This window comes from Cololabis saira, chromosome 12 (assembly GCF_033807715.1).
Source record: "Cololabis saira isolate AMF1-May2022 chromosome 12, fColSai1.1, whole genome shotgun sequence".
NCBI classification, from domain to species: Eukaryota; Metazoa; Chordata; class Actinopteri; order Beloniformes; family Belonidae; genus Cololabis; species Cololabis saira.
In genome coordinates this window covers 24,608,972-24,627,415 of record NC_084598.1, presented here as the reverse complement: position 1 = coordinate 24,627,415, position 18,444 = coordinate 24,608,972, and the positions used below count along the sequence as shown (strand labels likewise).

Below are 18,444 nucleotides of genomic sequence, written 5' to 3'. Positions count from 1 at the left end.
GAAAGAAAAACAGTGCAAAAAAAAAAACAGGTATATTCAACTAAAACAGACACAGAGACAGTTTCTTCCCTCAAGCTGTTGCTCTGATGAACTCTCATCACTCATAGTCTCAGAGTAATCAATCACTGTGCAATAATAATAATAACCACCATCATCTGCTGTAACAATGCATCTTTCAAAAAACACGTCTACCTCATACTGCTGCACCTTTCACTTTAAAGAAAATTGAATATATATGTTAATCAGCGATGTTGTTTGGTCTCGAGACAGTGTCACTGAGGAAAAGACAGGAGGCAGAGCTGGAGGTAGCAGAGATGGAGATGCTGAGGCTCTCAGATTGGATAGGATCAGGAATGAGGACATCAGAAAGACAGCACATGTTAGAGGCTTTGGAGATAAAGTCAGGGAGGCCAGACTGAGATGGTTGGGACATGTCCAGAGGAGAGATAGTAAATATATTGGTAGAAGGATGCTGAGTTTTGAACTGCCAGGCAGGAGGCTCAGAGGAAGACCAAAGAGGAGGTTTATATATGTAGTGAAAGAGGACATGAACGTAGTTGGGGTAAGAGAAGAGGATGCAGAAGACAAGCTCAGATGGTTGTGTGCTGTGGCGACCCCTGGGAAAAGCTGAAAGGAGAAGAAGAAGAGATATGTTAATAAGAGCTGTCATTTGTCTAATTACTGTACAGTGAGCGAAAAATAACCGATTCAAATTCCACCTCAAATACCTCAAATACCTCAAGTATTTTTGAAAATATTTTTGTAAATTTTTTGTATATATTATCCATTTTTTTTGGTGTTTACTATTTTTTTTCTCTCTTGTACATACTCTCTTTCTACTTTTTATATTGCTCTTTTTATTATTTAACTACCGGTACTTATTGGTTATTTCTATTTTACATTTTTTTGTATAAAGTGTGTGTGTTTTGGCTGCTGCACGACTGAATTTCTCCTCTGGGAGATAAATAAAGTCTTCTATTCTATTCTGACTTGGCCAAATAAACATGATTCTGATTCTTATTCTTATTATCTTAACTTTTATTCCAGTATCACATATAATTTGTTTGTTTATGCCGGACCCTGGAATCGAGAGGTCCTTTTGCCCTGATGCCAAATCCATATATTAGGGGATTCATGTATGCGTAGTATGCAATGTTAAGTATTTTTGAGTTACTGGGTCGTTGTTGTGTCCATCCCCTGAAACACGTTTTTGCTTATGTTATATACAATTCAATCTTTATTTCAGACTCAGATAGGTCCATATAAATACAATAAATGAGACAACAACAACAGTAGACAAAACAACAAAGGACAGAATAAGAACATACCTAAAAAATATACAAACACCCTCTCCAATGCCTCCAAAAACTAGAAAAGAACCTAGTACTGCTCTTTTTGGGCATGGTTAAAGAAGCCATAATAATTTCATTTTTTGAGTCATTCAGCCTTGCCATAAAATTATACATGAGATTCCTAAGGAATCTAAGGAATTCCTTAATAGACGTTTTCATGCAGCTAAACTAATCAATGTGTGCTGTGTTTACTTATATTGCGCCGTGCCATAATATAAATAAAAACGGCAATATTCCTGGAAGCAATATATATGGATATAATGTATCTTTACAGACATTTTGATTTTTTTTCACGTGTTGACGAGGTACCCCTGCCATGACCTGATAGGATATTCTTTTTGATTGACGTGATACGAACCAATCAGAATCCACTTCTCGGTGACGACACACTGCAGCGGGAACCGCTGACCAATAGGAGCGCAGAAGGGGCGTATCCTTTCCTATTTATTACAGCGTGGAGTAGGTGACTCGTCTCGTCTGACGCAGATCGCTCCCCCTGCCTGTTGTTCCCGAGGCATCCAGAATAAACCTGCAAGATGTCTAAAGACGTAAGTGTTTTATCCGGCAACGCTTTCTTCGCCATTAACCGACTACTCGATGGTTAAAGTAGTTAGTAGTAGGAGATCATAGGTTTCCCGGTGAGGCTGGTTTAGGACCTGAAGCCGCCGCAGCGCGACCGCATTGTAAAGCCGCCATTTTGTGTCTCACTGGGCCTCGTGGCCTTTTGTTCACCGGGCTGGATGTTTACTACTTCATTTAGTTTCCCCTCTGCATTTACTCGTTCTCAAGTAGATCGTTTTACAATCAATACAAGAGGGTATCTACTGCATACACCCGTTTTTAGGATTTGGTCGTATTCATCATTTGATTGATCTGCAAAGCGATAATGGCGGCGTCTTCTCCTCCTCCTCCCTGTTTGAATTTTTTTAATGCATGGTGCGATTATTAAATGCATGCTATATGGGTGATCGTTGCGAACATGCCCGTGGCAGACACGACTTTTTAGCGCCCCATTTCGCCGCAGATCCGGATGTTTATGGGTTCTTTGTCTTGTCCTGCAGGTCCCCCGCGAGCCAGAGCAGCTCCGCAAGCTGTTCATCGGAGGCCTGAGCTTCGAGACGACGGACGAGAGTCTGCGGGCTCACTTCGAGCAATGGGGGAGCCTCACAGACTGCGTGGTGAGTGTTTAGGCTGATAAATCCTACGAGCCTACGATTTAACGCAGGACTATAAATCGACGCAGAGCTTACGGCGTGGGGTCTGCGTCGTTTTAAAGCAGGACCATAAATCAGGCCACGTTTAGCTCTTTTTGTGATGCAACTGACTTGACCTGTGAATTTGATTTATCCTTGTATTTCACGTTGCAATTGTCATTTGGACAAGTACCTTCATGAGCAACCTCAACTGTATCTTTATCTTGCAAAACATCATCAAAATGGTTACATTTTCCAATACTTACTAGATCCACCCCGTTGTTCCAATCCCCAAGTATTCTCCCAACTTTTGCTGTAAATGTTTTTCAGATTTGTCTTTTTGTCTATCAATCCATTCACAAGTTACTTCCAACCTGTTTTCAGTCTTTATTTCAATTCATCACTTCAATACTAGGTCTGCAAACAATCTCCATCCCACCTTTTTCATGTCTACTTTTTCCCCAATTTTCAATTAGATTCAGAGGTTCCTCTTTATTGGAACACACATTTTTGCTAGTCCAAGTTAGCAAAGCTTAACCATTCATTTCCAGCTCTTCTCTGAACACCCCCATTAGATTCCTGTTTTTGATTTCTAGTAATTTAGCGTATTTTCCTTGTCCTATGTTTGGAAATTTCCCCTCTGTGGGACTATTAAAGGATTTTTTATCTTTTAGATATTTCTGTAGATATTGTTGGTTTCATTATAAGATGACCACTCGACAAGCCCTTATGGGGTTTTTTGGTTCCTCCCACACATTTTCTGTTGCATTTCCTTTTCCCCTACATACTGTTCGTCTGTACTTTTAAAACGGTTGTATATTATGTGCAACTAAACTAAAATTTGGTTCCAGGTTATGAGGGATCCCACCAGCAAGAGATCCAGGGGCTTCGGCTTCGTCACATACTCGTCAGTAAAAGAAGTTGATGCTGCCATGACTGCACGTCCTCACAAGGTGGATGGAAGGGTCGTAGAACCCAAACGTGCGGTTTCCAGAGAGGTAAACAAAATGCAATACGCTATGCTTTAAGTGTTGTCATCTGAGTCACTGGTGTTTTTGACTCTTATGTAGCGCCATGTTTATAATGTCTGTATGGCCCTGTTGCAGGACTCAAATCGCCCAGGTGCACACATTACAGTGAAGAAGATCTTTGTTGGAGGCATCAAAGAAGACACAGAAGAGTCGCACCTGCGGGATTACTTCCAGCAGTTCGGTAAAATTGAGGTGATTGATATCATGACCGACCGTAACACGGGAAAGAAGAGGGGCTTCGCCTTTGTCACCTTTGATGATCACGATTCGGTTGACAGGATTGTTAGTAAGTACCCGCGCTGGCATTTCATCAGTCTGTGTTTGGCTTGATGTGTTTTTATTAACCACCTTTCCCTCCGCCCTTCTTTAAATTTCAGTCCAGAAGTATCACACAATAAACTCTCACAACTGTGAAGTGAGGAAGGCCCTCACCAAGCAGGAAATGCAGACCGCAGGAATGGGAATGAGAGGAGGTCGGAACAGCGGTGGAAGGCCATACGAGTATGACAGGGGCTTCAATCAAGGTATGTGCATTGATGTTGTGATTTTATTAATATCAAAACCGCCCACGTGCTCTTCAGAATCAGCTTAATTTGCTGATTGAAAATTAATCTGCTCTTGTTAATGTGAAATGTAATCTTTTTTTTTTTACCAGAATATTCTCCAGGTGGCAGGGGGGGCAGATATGGAGATGGTCCTTACAATTGCAATGATGGTGGTGGCGGCGGCGGCGGTGGTGGTGGTAAGTGAATACGTGACAGACATGTCTGATTGCCGTCTGAAAGTTGTCTGTATGCAAGTTATACATATCTGTTTTCCATTGTAGGCTATGGAGGTGGCCCCGGAGGTCCTGGGGGATACAACAACAGCGGGAACCGTGGTTATAACCAGGGTTACAACCAAGGTGGGGGCGGCGGTGGTGGTGGATATGGAGGAGGGGGAGGAGGAGGAAATGGTTATGATAGCAATGGCTATGGTAAGGATGATTTGATGCGTTGAAATTCTTGCTTTTGTGTTTTGATGCAGTCGTTTGACAAGTTTGTCTTCTACCAGGCAACTGCGGTGGTGGAGGAGGCGGTGGCGGCAGTAACTACAACAACATGGGCCACTATGACCCCCAGGCTTCTAACTTTGGGCCAATGAAGAACAACTTTGGTGGCGGCGGCGGTGGTGGCGGCAGGAACTTTGGTAAATCTTGACCCGGAGACAATGGGACCAAATGTGTTAACTGGCGCCGTGCACTGTTACTGACGTATATTTTATTTTTTGCTTGCAGGAGGAGGTGGAGGTGGCTATGGAGGCGGCTCAAACAATGGAGGTGGTGGTGGCGGCGGCGGCTATGGCCGTCCAGGGAGATTTTGAGATATGGCGTGGTAAGCTTGCTAAGGCATCCATGAGCTGATATTCCTTGTAAATCACTCTTATTGCAGGGAATCATTAAGTGCAGATAACATTGAACAAATTCTCTCTGGATGTCAGGTCAAATGGAGTCAGTGCACAGTTAACAATGTTGTTCCGTATTGTTCAACAGGACTGAGTACTTAGGAGAGGAGAGCAAGGAGAGGAGAGCAAGCGAAGTGACAGGGCAGCTGCAGGTTTACCTCCTAAATCTGCTCAGCCAAACAGTTGTGGCAGGTTACAGCTGCTACAAGAAGAGATGTACAGTAGATAAATCATGGAGGGCCTTCATTTAAACCTTTTGTCTTCTGTTTTTATTTTAACAAATGTGTCTGGGAAGTAAGCATTCCAATGAGCGTTTTATGTTTATATTCAAGTCTGGTTTTTATTTGTAATTGCATCAAATCTGAAATAAACCACCTTTCAGTTTTCTTTTTTTTATAAAAAAAACATGCGTCCTGGTAGCTTCTTCAGTGGTCTGGGTAAGGGAGGGTTGACTGTTAGATTCTCTACAAAATATGGATCCAGTTTCTACAATATTTGAGTGGTGCATAAATGCTACCATCGTCAGAAAGAATCCATCCCTTGGTTACCTGATGTCCACAAAACATCATCTGGAGGATGCTAGCTTACATGCAAAGTCTTTGAGGCTAGCCATGGAAGCAAGCTGAGGGAGAGAAGTAGCAAAACCACCGCCAGGATCATTGAAGCAGGGGAGAGTGAGAACAGAGGCCTGAGGCTAGCAGGCAGCAGCTACCAAAAGGCTAAACTGCTGTCTGTAGGTAAGACCAGACTTCTCAACTACTGATAGTGTATATCTTGCTTTGCCATGTAGCTGGTAGTGAGTTTTGTAGCACAGTAATGATGTAACTGTTAAAAATTTGACTTGTGCCAATGTTGATGGGGACAAGAAGAAGGCCTCCGTAACTGTTCTTTGAGGTCCAACGTAATGTTGCATGCAATCACATTATTAGACGAGCGTTATTGAGTACTTATTACTAACATTGTGCCACTCCTCCCCAGGCAATGCCAAGAGGTCTCCAAAACTGACATCATTTCAGTGACAATGGCTCAGTCAGGTACAGACTTTTTTTTTCTTTCTTCAATTTATTCATTAAAACTTTTTTTATATAAACTAACATTTCTCTTTTTCTTCCCCCAGGTCAGCTGAAATATGCTAATTTTTTAACATAAAACTGCCGTGCAGTGGTTTTTTTATAAACATTTTTTTAACCTTTTTTTAATAAAGTATTTTTGATACAATCTGGTGTGGTCTATGTAATTTTGAAGAGCACAAGTTCATTGGTACATGAATAACAAGTATTACATGCAGAACGTGACACTTCAATGGTCTCTCCTTTCCATCGTATGGGGAACCAGATACACTTTGCCATCAGGTGTCTGTTGCAGAGAATATTCATCTATTGAATAAGGCTGTCCGTCTTCATCTCGTAAATGTGAAAACACTTCCGCGTACAAGTCCGTTAGACGACATTTGGCAAAAGTTAAGCTCCGCTGGAAGTCGTGTCGTTCCTGTGCCAGGTGCTCTCTTTGGGCCTGCAGCTGGTCCAGTTCTCTCTCAAGGTGAACGATGCTCTCCAGCTTCCTCTTCCTGCAGTTCTGAGCTGCCACTTTGTTTTTCCCTCTCCGTCTGATATCTCTGACCAGTGCGAGCTGAGTATCCGTCAGAGTGTACTGTGTCAGGAGCTCATTGAAGTCATCCACGGGCAGGTTGATGATTTTATCCATGGGGAAAGGTATCTTCAGGGCCATGGCCCGTCGCTCATCCCTGCTCAGTGGAGCAGCAGCAGCAGAAACGCCGCCTTGTGGTTTTGAGAACTTGTGCTGTGAGCTCCCCCTGCTGGTCATTGCACCGTTGTACAGGTTGCTTACTGGAGCAGGAGCTGGACCCTGCTGCCTTGCTGCACGAGAGGTCAGAGGGCAAGGCTGTGAGTGAGAAAAACTCGGCTGAGGTGAAAAATAAGATGTATGTGGGCCTGAGTGTAAATATGAGGGAGCCTGAGACTGGTAGTTCATTGAATAGTGAACCTGCGCCCTTCTGGCATGCTCGACCATGCTCTCTGGTTCTCCATCGCTGTATGTCATGGCTACGTCTGCGCTCTGGTAACCTGGTGCGCTGCCAACTGGGTTGACTGGGGAGGCCAGTGGGGGACTGGACCCCAAAGAGAGACCAGAGTCAGACTCAAGATCGTCCGCTGAGCGAGCGTGTCCACTTTGATCAAGTGTAGTCCATAGCATGTGCCGGTTTGAGCCCTGAGACAGACCGCTGTTGGTCCTCCTGTGCGCTTGGCTGGTACCTGACATGTTCATGAGAGACAGCTGAGGATGAGAGGACATGGGCAGCATTCTTTGGCTCATCTGAGTTTCAGAGGTTCCATACATTGGTTCTGTGTTACTCTCCAGACGATGGCAGGCGGGCGCTGCTTCAGCGTAACATCCCTCATAGGTGTCAACGGTGCTCAGTCCACACGCAGCAGGGGCGGGCTCGGACCGGGACACAGGCATTCCATACTCTCCTGCAAGGTTCATGCTTTGGCACTGTGTTGTTTCATAGGAACCTTCACTTGGGACTTCAAACTCCTGTAAATATATAAAAAAAATCCTTACAAGCAGGTAGATACAGTTTACCACTCTAACGGCTTTGAAAACGACTGAAAGTAGCTGTTAAATTCCGAGACTATATCTGAAAAATGTATCTCGTTTGATATTGTGCAGTGTTTTCCCTGACTTCAGCCTGCCACCCATAGCTTGTGAGGGGCTTTCAAAGATGTGATCTGGTTTCACTTTTAAACAGATGGCTATTGTAGAGCAGAGAGGGGCAGAAGTAAAGTCCAGCATGCCCCCCGTCCTAATCTGTTCATGCAGCCATCGCTCAAATAGATCATTCCAGCTCACCTTACTTTGTGTTCATATTACAGCTGATGGCACACCCAACTCGTAAGGTTTATCGTGCGTGTATATATATATATATATATACACACCCACACACATTTGATTGAATTGTTTATTTCGAACACATAAAAAAATATAAGATTTTAAAACAAATTCAAAACATACAGAAAAAAAAGCAACAAAAACGTAATAGAAAAAAAACAGTGTCCGAAAAGGAGCAGGTAGAAGTAAAACTTTTTTAACCCTGCCCCTTTGTTACCTCTATCATAAATTAAACATAAATATTAATAATAAATAGCTGCAATTACCTAATAGGCTACTGATTTTCCCATTGGTTGTGCCTTTGCACCTAACCAGCTAACAAACACCATGTTGCCTTAACATAACTCCTGAACCAAATAACTTCTCAGAACTTCCTTTTTGTACCGTTTTTTAAATTGATTTATTTTTGTACATTGCTTCAACCCATCACCCAACCCATTCCATAGATCCACTCCAACAACTGAGATACACATGCTTTTCCTTTTAGAATGAAAACATTGTTTTTTGAAATTATATTTTCCTCTTAAATTATAACTCCCCTCCCTGTCATAAAACATTTTCTGTAAATTGCCTGGAAGTGAATCAGTTCTCGCTTTGAATATGATTTGTAGAGTTTTTAGTTTGACAATGTCCCAGAATTTCAACACATGCGACTTTAAAAACAGTGTGTTTGTGTGATCCTTATAACCCACATTGTGAAGTATCCTGATTGCTTTTTTTTGCATTCTGAATAGCGGTTGTAAATTGCTTATATATGCGTTGCCCCAAACTTCCACACAATAATCCAGATATGGTAATACTAGTGATGAATACAGAATGTGCAATGATTTATAATCCAGCATGTATCTTGTTCTCCCCAATATTGCTACACTCTTTGTCAGTTTTGTTCTTATATGATTTATATGGGGTTTCCAGCAGATTTTGTGATCCAGTATCACTCCCAGAAATGTATTTTCATACACCCTTTCAATAGGTACATTATTGATCGTTATTTGCACAGTATCAATTGGGATCAACATGTTAAGCAAGGGACACTATTTAGCTGCTATTTAAACAACATAAACGACAACTCTGAAAATAATTTTCCACTGTGATATACATTCATCAACGCGTTAATCTTGGAGCATGCAGTTTGCTTTTTTCTTGTAAAAAAAGCATCACCTGTAAAATACAGAGAAGAATAAGCACTGTTTTAAAAACGCTTACTTATACTTTTGTTGCTGACGCCTCTTCTCAGTCTCACTGTTTTGGCTGACATGGAGTGTCGCAATATTTGGATTCCATTTTTCCCTTTCACCTTCCATCCTATCCTCAAAATATAACATTTTCCTGTAAATCTTAAATGACCAGAGTCATCAAATGCTAGTCTTACTGTAAATACACCTTCAGTGATTGTGGCTTCAGAGGTCAGTTTTAACTTCACCTGTCAACAGCAGCGCTCTTTTTAAACAACTCTGTCTACTCCAGATGCCGGTTTGCATGCTCGGGACACTGAGATCTCCTGAAGTTTGCGAGTAATAATTTCTGCTTGATGAATCTTTGAAGAACACTCTGTTTTATAATAAAACTATACATCAAAACTTTGCAGAACCACCTAAACTGTTGATAATGCAACGTCTTCCCGGTGAACTGTCTGTTTTGCGTCAGGCTTCTGCTCTGAAGATGTGGAGTTTCATCAGACGATGTTTCATTTTCTTCATTAGCTTGTCTCTACACTTGATCATAACTAACCATAACTCCATGTGTAGTACTGTATAGGCTATTCATATGTTTATGCACTATTTATTATACTTAATAATCCTTGTTAGTTGTTGTCATGATGAATTTAAATGCTTATTTGTTTTAGAAGTCTGAATTAATATAGTATGTCTTTGCAATGTTTTTATAATGCAATATAGGAATTATATATTTTTTTAAAGTCTCATAGGATTTTTTTAAATTAAATGATAGCTTTTATTTTTTTGTCCTTATGCTTTTGTCATCACTACTACTGTCGATAAGAACAGCTTGGGGTAAGAGCGTTAGAGACTCCTCTTAAGTCAGTTTAAGCTTTTTGACTTTGAAGCTTTACCGTTTTTCTTTTACTTTTTTTTTCTGGTTAAGTTGTTTGCTTCAAGCTTTCTTTCTAAATTACAACTTTAATGGTTCGACACAAATGGCTTACAATGATGTCCTTGTGTCTCTGTGTGCATGTGTCAGCCTGCGTCTCCAAAAACAGTATGACAACATACAGTAACTATTATGTTATTCGTATGTCCACTCTCAGAAGCCTCTTGTTGAAGTTTGATAACTAGACCAGTCTGTACATTTGTAATTAAAACAGAAGATGCCAAGTGTGCTGGTGCTGTGTGTTACCTGTAACTCTGTGATGGCCATTAACTCCTGCCAAGCCACATCCATCTCTGTGTCCTGTGTCGGTCCATTTGGCCTGACTGCAGGGAAATTAGTTGGCATGGACACTCCCCCACACAGCCGTCCTGGAGTAGCCACTGCCTTATAGTGGGAAAATCAAACAATCGCTGACATTTAATCAAAAGAAAAACTTTCATGAATCTATTTCAGGCTTGATTGTGCGCTGAGCATTTTGTTCTCTCATCTTATTGACGGACCTACCTCACAGGTTCTCCTCAAAGGGAGAATGTAGTTGGCTGTTGAACACATTCAGGAGAGGTTTTTGCTGCAAAAAATCAGCCTGGTGGAAGCACAGAAATACCGGTTACTGTAATGTATGTAACCTCTGAAATATAACGCAGGGTCAAACAAAACTCACATTCACTTGCTTTTAGACAAAGTCACAGCATGCCTTCGCACACACACATACATACACATACACACACGCACATCTGTAGTCCTGTGGACCAGTTGGTGTTAAGTAAGTGACTATTTGGGTGTTTTGAAGGTTCTTTTGGAGCACATAAAAGGTTCAGTTGAGTTGAGTTGACTCCTCCCATCAGCTGTTCCAGGCTGCAGCTATGCCAAACCCTGATAAGACAATCTGCGGGAAAACAGCGTGCTCTGAGAGACAGACGGGGGACTGATGGCTGCCATGGGAAGTTTTGGCTCACAAGTCTGCATTAATGGTTAAGTTACTTTAACAAAAGCAGACAGCGTTGAGGTTTGGACTTGTTCTGCTTCTCTTTCAGAATTTCTTGGTAAAAGTCTTGCAGTCCATTTGACACGAATGTAACTGCTCTGTGGATATACTGACACATGCATTTAGAGCAAACAGTCGGTGTTATCTTTGCTTTTGATTTATAACCCGAATCCGTTGAAGTAGTTTGCAAGTGTACTCAAAGTTTATAGCTGAAACTGAGCAGGGCTGCAGTTGGTCCCTAATAAACATCTCTCTCACTGTTTCTGTTTTTTTGCAGTAAAATAGAGAAACAAATTATGAAAATATTGTTTGAGTCTTCCTATAATAATGTTGTGGGTAACTTATGACTGCTGTGGCACTGTAAGGACCTAAAGAACCCAATATTTCAATAAAATATGTGGAACAAGCCGAAGCAAAGCAAAAAAAAGAAGTGTAATCATGTTTATCCATTGTTTAATGGCTTTTAAATGCCTCTGAAGCTTAAACAGTTTAAAATAAAACGTTATACTCACGTGCCACAGATCCTTTTATACCTTATTAAGGTATAAGAGGTTAATAATGAATTGACCTAAAGCAGATCTGAGAAAGTCTTTTTTGCAACATGCAAATGTATTACGATTCTCATATATGTATATATATATATATATATATATATATATATATATATATATATATATATGAAATTATTAAATGCTATTGTTGTTTTTACTGTTAAGTGGAAAAACAAACAAACAACAACCTGCAATGCCCCCACCAAAATGACAGGTACATTAATGTGTATTATTATTTAAGCAGAACCATTCTAGATATTTTCCTTTTGTAATTTCTATCAGTTTCTTTGTAGATTGTCAATTCTCCCAAATAGGGTTATAACATTTATATCTTTCAATAAGCAGCACTAAATTCAGCAAAACCTATATGTACAAATGTAAAATCAATCTGTGAAGATATTATAACAAAATTGTAATTTTTGTGGTGTTGTTTGTTTAAAAATGAAGGAAATGTGTGTTGTTATTACTCAAATTTGGGTTTCTTTATTTATTTTTTGACCAAAAGTTAAATGTCTAGAAATGTCATTAACATCGGAGAACATCCAGTAATATAAAACATCTAAAAATACTTTTGTGAGATGAATGTTACTTGAAAGTAGCTGTTTATCAAGTTTCCCCAACAGTCTAATCATAATGTTCGGTAGCTCAACAGAGTTTACAAATGTGAATATAAATGGACATACCTGAGTAAAACTGTCTGCATCTTCGACAGATGTTGAGTAAAAAAAAAATAGTACAAATAACAATTAAACAAAAAGATGTGAAGCACAGTCCTGGAAGTGAGAAGAAGAAAATAGATCACGAGAGGTAAAACACATGAGGCCTCCTGCTCTGCGTCTTGTTCGGCTCTGCCTCTCTCCGTCAGGCTTCACATGCAGCCACTGGCATAAATGGGATGTCTCAGTGCAGACAAACACAGTCTTCCTGTAAAGCACCCACACCATTTTTTTCTTTGCACCATTGTATCCTTAATAGCACACTTGCACCCCAACCTCCAAATTTCCCTTTTGCCCACATGACAAACCACAAACCAGTAGTCTGGCAAACACCACAGTAATCATTCTGTCAGTCCACAGTGAAGTAGGCAGATGTTTACAAATCTTAAAAAAAAATTAAGCAATTTCAGTTCTAATTGTCTTATCAAAAAATGTATAAAAGGATCAATTTAAGCAGCTGAAACTGAGTAAAAACTTTGCCTAGCCCAAACCGTACAAGTACAATGTCCTTTTGAGTCCTCCTAAGTGAAAAGTCTAAGGAGTGTGATGTGGAGCACCTGGAGTCAGAGTCAGAGCCAGCGTTGCAGCGAAGGCCCTGTTCAAGCAGGGGTGGCTTGGAGGCAAGACTGAGACTTGGTTTCGCAGAGATGGAATGTACACCCTCCGACAGGTAAGAAAGACTACATTGTTCCTCTATCTGGCAGAGCAACTGCCAGAGAAGAGAGAGGAGCAGGGGGAGAATGGAGGGGAGCGTGTCTTACATAGCAAGTGACCATTAAGATCCCTCACAAAAAAAATCCCCTCATTGCCCTGATCTGAAACACTGTGAACAGTGAACTCACAGAGGGTGTGCTGCTGAAATGTCCCATTGTGCCACAGCTTTCAAACAAATCACCGATTTAAAAAAAACCCAGAAGGTATGTGTAATTATTGTTATAGAAAGCATGAGGAAAGTATTGTGTTAAAATGTGATAGTTAACAACTTTTATGACTGATCTTGATTGCATGAAATATGACTCCTTACTATGTTTAAAATGTGACACGTAGTTGATAAATTTAGTGTTATTATTTACATAAATTGCTCGCTTATATTTTGAAATATGCATCTGTTATGCAGCTCAGCTTCTGTGGCTATGGCAAGTGATAAGCCTATCTATAAAAATATATTTTTTAAATCCTTGCAACATAATTACAGACTAACCTATGTTTTATGAATATCAATAACATACATGTACATATAAAAATGTATATAACTTACTTTTTCTCTGAAAAAAAAAGAGAGGAACTTTGAAGTGATTTGTATTTTAAACAGATGTTTTGTGTCAAAATATTGAAGCTATGTATTAAATTAAGCATAGAGTTCAAGAGAAATGTTCCTAAATAAATAAATCTATAAATTTAAGTCAAATTCCTGAAACACAGCACCTCATACACCCACACCCACACCCAGACCCACCCAACCATAGCCACACATAAACACACACACAAAATGCCCACTAATATTATGCACCTAATAATACTTTTATGGTATACGGTCATCTAAAAGTGGGTAAAGTTGACCTCATTTTGACTCCAGTCGTAGCAGTGGAATTAACCAACAACGTCTTAGAATAACAAAAAATGGTATAATTGAATATCAGAAACATTACGCTTCACATTCAATGGTAATGCTTAATTTAAGGTATTTATGAACCCTTGATGCTGTTATTCATGGAAACATTAGGAGTTTATCCAAGAACATGGGGATAATATGTTTGTGGTAATGTAATGTAAATGTTTGTTCTGAAAACTGACCAGATCGAAGTAAAAATAAATTTTACAGCTGCATTTAATACTTTCAGTAAGGCTGAACATACTTAAAGAACATGAATATTGTAGAACAGTTATAATACTGTATCCCACGAAGACATAAATCACAATGCTTTCTCTGTCTTGTTTTTAGATGGAAAAAGTAGGTGGCTGACAAAGTCAAGAAAGGTGATTGTCTACCAGGAATCAAAGAAGGGACTTCCCGACCCGAGTTCCTAGCACCCAGCCCCTGACTCAACCACTACCACAACATGCCAAAGTACAGCCTGTTATTACTGCAACCACAGTGGTTTTAAATCTGGACACAGTTCCCAGGTCGACGCCCACGTTCCCAGTTGGTGTTTGTTTGCTTCAATTAGTCTTTGACATCTTTGCTTTCGAGCCTGCCCGAACCCCTCAGGCCTGTCACAGTTTACTTCTTCTGCACTCAGCGCTACAAACAACTCTAATTCAAAAATGGAGGGGGCACGCTAGCTGGAAACAGCACACGTTACACTCACTTAGGCTTAAAATCCTTTAGAAAACGCCTGACTCTCATGCAAGGCAGTTTTATCACTCATTTGTCAGTAATTTCATGGATATTTGTTTCCTGTCCCACACCCCATCTACACGTGATGTCATATTTCTGTGGCATTCACCGTGTCCATTAAAGATGGAGTAATTGTGGCCATTGGGTTTTTTTTCAAGATCCAGAAAGCTTTATCAGACCTGAGTGGAAAAACCAGCTCACTACCAAACAACATGAGTGTCTGCCCTGAGCTGTGGTATCCACAACTGTGCACTTTTGGAGTCAGCTTCTGGGAAAGGAAAAAATAGAGGATATCGGATTTTTTTTTTTTGTTCAATTTATCGCTTTGTGATTTGTGATATTCTTAACCTGAAATCAAGGACACTTTTCTCAAAGTTCATTGTGTGTAATAAAAATAACACTGATGGGAATGGTCAGATGTCCAGTCAGTGTGTTTTGAAATGCATGCAAAATAATCCCCCTGGAAGGCAGATGTCGCAGACACGACTGGGATTCATGGACATCATTTCCACTCTTCCTCGCTGCAGTGTCTGTCATGATGGTCACATACTATCATGACCTGAAGAAAAAAAGGAACCTGAACATGCAGCATCATTCTTCTGAATGTCACAATAAGGCGTCCGCTTATCTCAAGATGTCAAGATTATGATAACATTTTGCAACACCATTGCGCTTCTGGATTATTTTCCGATAGCTTTTATTTGACCCACCACACACATGCACACATAAATATACACCACCGCCCTCCAGCCACAACCCTCCTCCAGTTTACAAATAAAACACTGAAATACAGAATGTTTTTTTTCTTTTCTTTTAAAGTTACTGAATATTGTGCAAAACTTTGTGTGACGGTGATCATATATACGTAAGATTAGGCTTATGCGTTTGTTACTTTAAATGTAAAAGCTTGTTAGAAACACAGGCACAGAGAGACCATGCGAGGGAAGGAGGATGTTGGGTAGCGGAAGTTCTGCTTAATGCTGATAAAATGAGCTTTTGGTTCTAAGGAAGGGAACTGCTAACTGTTGTGGTTGATGCCATAAGACGGGGAGAGGGTAGCAACCCATAGTTTCACATTGTACTTCTATCTATGCTAATCATGTCTATTTTTTTTATATATTTGTGAGATTTACCTCGTGATATAAGGTGCAGTAAAAACCTTCTGCTCTCATCGGTAGCTCCTAGAAAATGATTCTTATTCTTGCTTGGAAGAATTTTTATGAAGATGACAAATCATTCTTCATTTACAGAAAATGTACATTAATATTTAGGCGTACAATTAATTAAAAATAAAAACATGTTTTGTCATGAGGGGTTCCTTTTTCCAAATAGTCATAATTATCATTAAAATAACAACTAGATGTGTGAAGGTTAATATTCTTTCTCTCTATCCCATGCCTTTTTCTGTGTGTTTGTGTGTAAAAACACCATCAACTTAATTTTGATCTTACTTGGTCTTATTACACAAATATACTCAGATGAACAGCAACAGGTGATCTTTCCACTGTGTCATCATGTTTTTAACAAAAATGCAGCCTAAAAGAAAAAAAAAAGTCCTATGGACAATACTAAGTTACCCCCTTTGTTCGGAGTGATCACAACAAAAATACAGATAATACAAGTTTGAGATGAATAAGTAAAGCTTATAAAAGAGGAATTTGAGAGGGTGAGTTGTGGCCAGCGGCTGTTGATCGTCTGTCCTTCATGAATTAATAATCAGCAGGTGTACAGACCTCTATAAAAGGTCACAATTTGCTCATCTGGAGTATTAAGGCGTGCAAAGAGGGAAAGACGGGAGTAATGGTCTTAAAGAACATTTTGCTGTACATCAATCTCAAAAAGTGTAGAAAACAATTTTAAAACAATATGGCCAAAACAAGAGCTACAGAAGTATCTCATTATATCTGAGAGCCTTACACCACACTGAACATGTTACATGTTGCCATGACAACATAATTAGAAGATTAGAAGGTTGCCAGGAGAAAATCTCTTCTCCAAAAACGTCAAAAGACATCTGGAATAATGACCCATGGACATATGAGTGGAGTTGCTTGGCTTCAATGTTTGGGACCATATTTGACGCAACCAAGCATGGATTTCACCAGAAACACCTCATGCCGACTGTAAAGGACGATGAAAGATGGGTGATGATTTGGTCTTTTTGTGGTAGGCGCAGCATCTGGGCACTTTGCTGTGACTGAGTCGACCACAAGCTTTTCTGGAGATAATTCTAAGGCCATCTGTTTGATAGCCAGAGCTTGGTCGAAAAATGATTCATGACACAGCACATTGATTAGAAACACAACAGATTTTCTACAACTGAAAAAAAAAGAAAAAAGAAAATAGTCAGGGTTTTGGAACAAATTTGTTAAAGTCCATTCCTCAGCCTATTGAAATGCTGCCACAGAACCATAAGAGAGAGAGAAAAGGGTTACATATAAAGATACAATATGATCAGATTATTTCATTCATGTTTAACTTTTGTATTATTATTTATCAACTATCATTCTCAATGTAAAGTCTTTCAAATGCATATGAATTGAAATATGCATAAAATATGCAGGGACACGGAGACGTTTTAACATTTCAGCGTGAGTGAGTTCAACACAGTGTACAGTTTCCTCTCCAGTGAAGGCAATTTTGAAATCTTGGTCGCGGAATTGTGTAAACATAGTGTAGTATTGCAACATTTCATGGTTTCCCGCAACTCTGTTATGAATGTGCGTCAAATAAGTTTATGTCTCTTAACTATACATGTTCAGCAGATGAATAATAACTATACATAATTTCCTTTCCAGTATTATTTGAACTCAAGACCAAATATATCTGTCAGTAAAGCCAAGCAATGATGTCATTTATGGAGCTAGATAGAGGGAATTCCCCATCAACCCAGGATTTTCAGATGTTTCCCAGAAGTAGGAACTAAGATAATTGGAGTTGGTTAAATGTAGGAGGATCCTGAAAAAAAAGAAAAAATGCTGATGAGTATGAGTACACTAAAAAGGTCTGTAAACTGAGGGATTTCTGGTTGCCATGCAGTCCTACAAATAACAGCAAGCACTGGCAGTCACTGAGCTAATGTACCATTAGGTGTAACTTCATTTCATCTGTTGAAAAGATTTATGATACCAACAAACCTCTTAGTAGAAATATCCCTCTGTTTGTTTTTTGTAAGTTTAAGAGTGTACTAAATACAATGGGGTTCATATTTCTACACAATAACAAGAAATGAGATAAAAGTACAATACTGTTGTCTGTGGAAATATGAAAAAAATTACATTTGGTTAATTCCAGTTGAAATTTCCCAACCAAATGGACAAATGTCATAACATCACTTTCACTTACAATGATGACTCAAGCTTGCATGTTCACGGCGTCACAGTGTACTTGACTGATCTTTACCTCCTGGATCTACAGTGGGAAAAGACTAATGAAGTTCATCATAATTACTTTATTAATAACAAGGAGAAAGAGATTTCTTTTTCAGATTATACTGTACTTCAAATTCATCCTGTCAAGGAAATACTTAAAACGTTCAAGATAAATATTGACGATGCCTGGGCTTTCTGCCTATCTATCAAAGAGACAATTTTCCACTTGTTTTCTCATTGTGTCTACACCAAACAATTCTGGTCAGATATGGAAAGCTTTATCTGTGCTAAATTGGGTATCACTATCCAGTTTCAAGCTTTTGATGTTATGTTATGTATTGAATGGATTATCAAATGGTATACAGTATGTTAATAGTTTTTTATGACAAGAAGTCTGAATATTTTAAAGGAACTGCCAAGGAACTTATTTAATTTTGTACTTCAA

General features: G+C 39.5%; 2 protein-coding genes across 11 annotated transcripts; one reads left to right on the top strand and one right to left on the bottom strand.

Annotated features, from left to right (window-relative positions):
- The first annotated feature begins 1,786 nt into the window (after positions 1-1,786).
- Positions 1,787-6,237, top strand: LOC133457158 (heterogeneous nuclear ribonucleoprotein A3 homolog 2-like). 9 transcript variants are annotated; one of them, XR_009783842.1, is made up of 12 exons: positions 1,787-1,900; positions 2,414-2,530; positions 3,397-3,543; positions 3,652-3,862; positions 3,954-4,100; positions 4,232-4,318; positions 4,403-4,552; positions 4,630-4,764; positions 4,853-4,949; positions 5,108-5,756; positions 5,998-6,053; positions 6,137-6,237. XR_009783842.1 is itself a non-coding variant. In XM_061736092.1 (10 exons), the coding sequence occupies exons 1-9, from the start codon at positions 1,889-1,891 to the stop codon at positions 4,936-4,938; spliced, it is 1,089 nt and encodes a 362-aa protein (XP_061592076.1). In that variant the 5' UTR covers positions 1,787-1,888; the 3' UTR covers positions 4,939-4,949; positions 5,108-6,237. The 9 variants fall into 9 exon arrangements, 4 of the variants coding, with proteins under 4 accessions (XP_061592076.1, XP_061592077.1, XP_061592075.1 ...); XR_009783844.1 differs by lacking the exon at positions 5,108-5,756 and having other exon boundaries at positions 4,859-4,949; XR_009783843.1 differs by lacking the exon at positions 5,108-5,756.
- nfe2 (nuclear factor, erythroid 2) lies at positions 5,785-12,444 on the bottom strand. Of its 2 annotated transcripts, none has more exons than XM_061736087.1 (4): positions 12,258-12,444; positions 10,543-10,621; positions 10,285-10,422; positions 5,785-7,575 (listed from the first exon to the last, which is right to left on the bottom strand). In XM_061736087.1, the coding sequence occupies exons 2-4, from the start codon at positions 10,588-10,590 to the stop codon at positions 6,319-6,321; spliced, it is 1,443 nt and encodes a 480-aa protein (XP_061592071.1). In that variant the 5' UTR covers positions 10,591-10,621; positions 12,258-12,444; the 3' UTR covers positions 5,785-6,318. The 2 variants fall into 2 exon arrangements, with proteins under 2 accessions (XP_061592071.1, XP_061592072.1); XM_061736088.1 differs by lacking the exon at positions 12,258-12,444 and adding an exon at positions 10,700-10,755.
- Between the last annotated feature and the right edge of the window lie 6,000 nt (positions 12,445-18,444).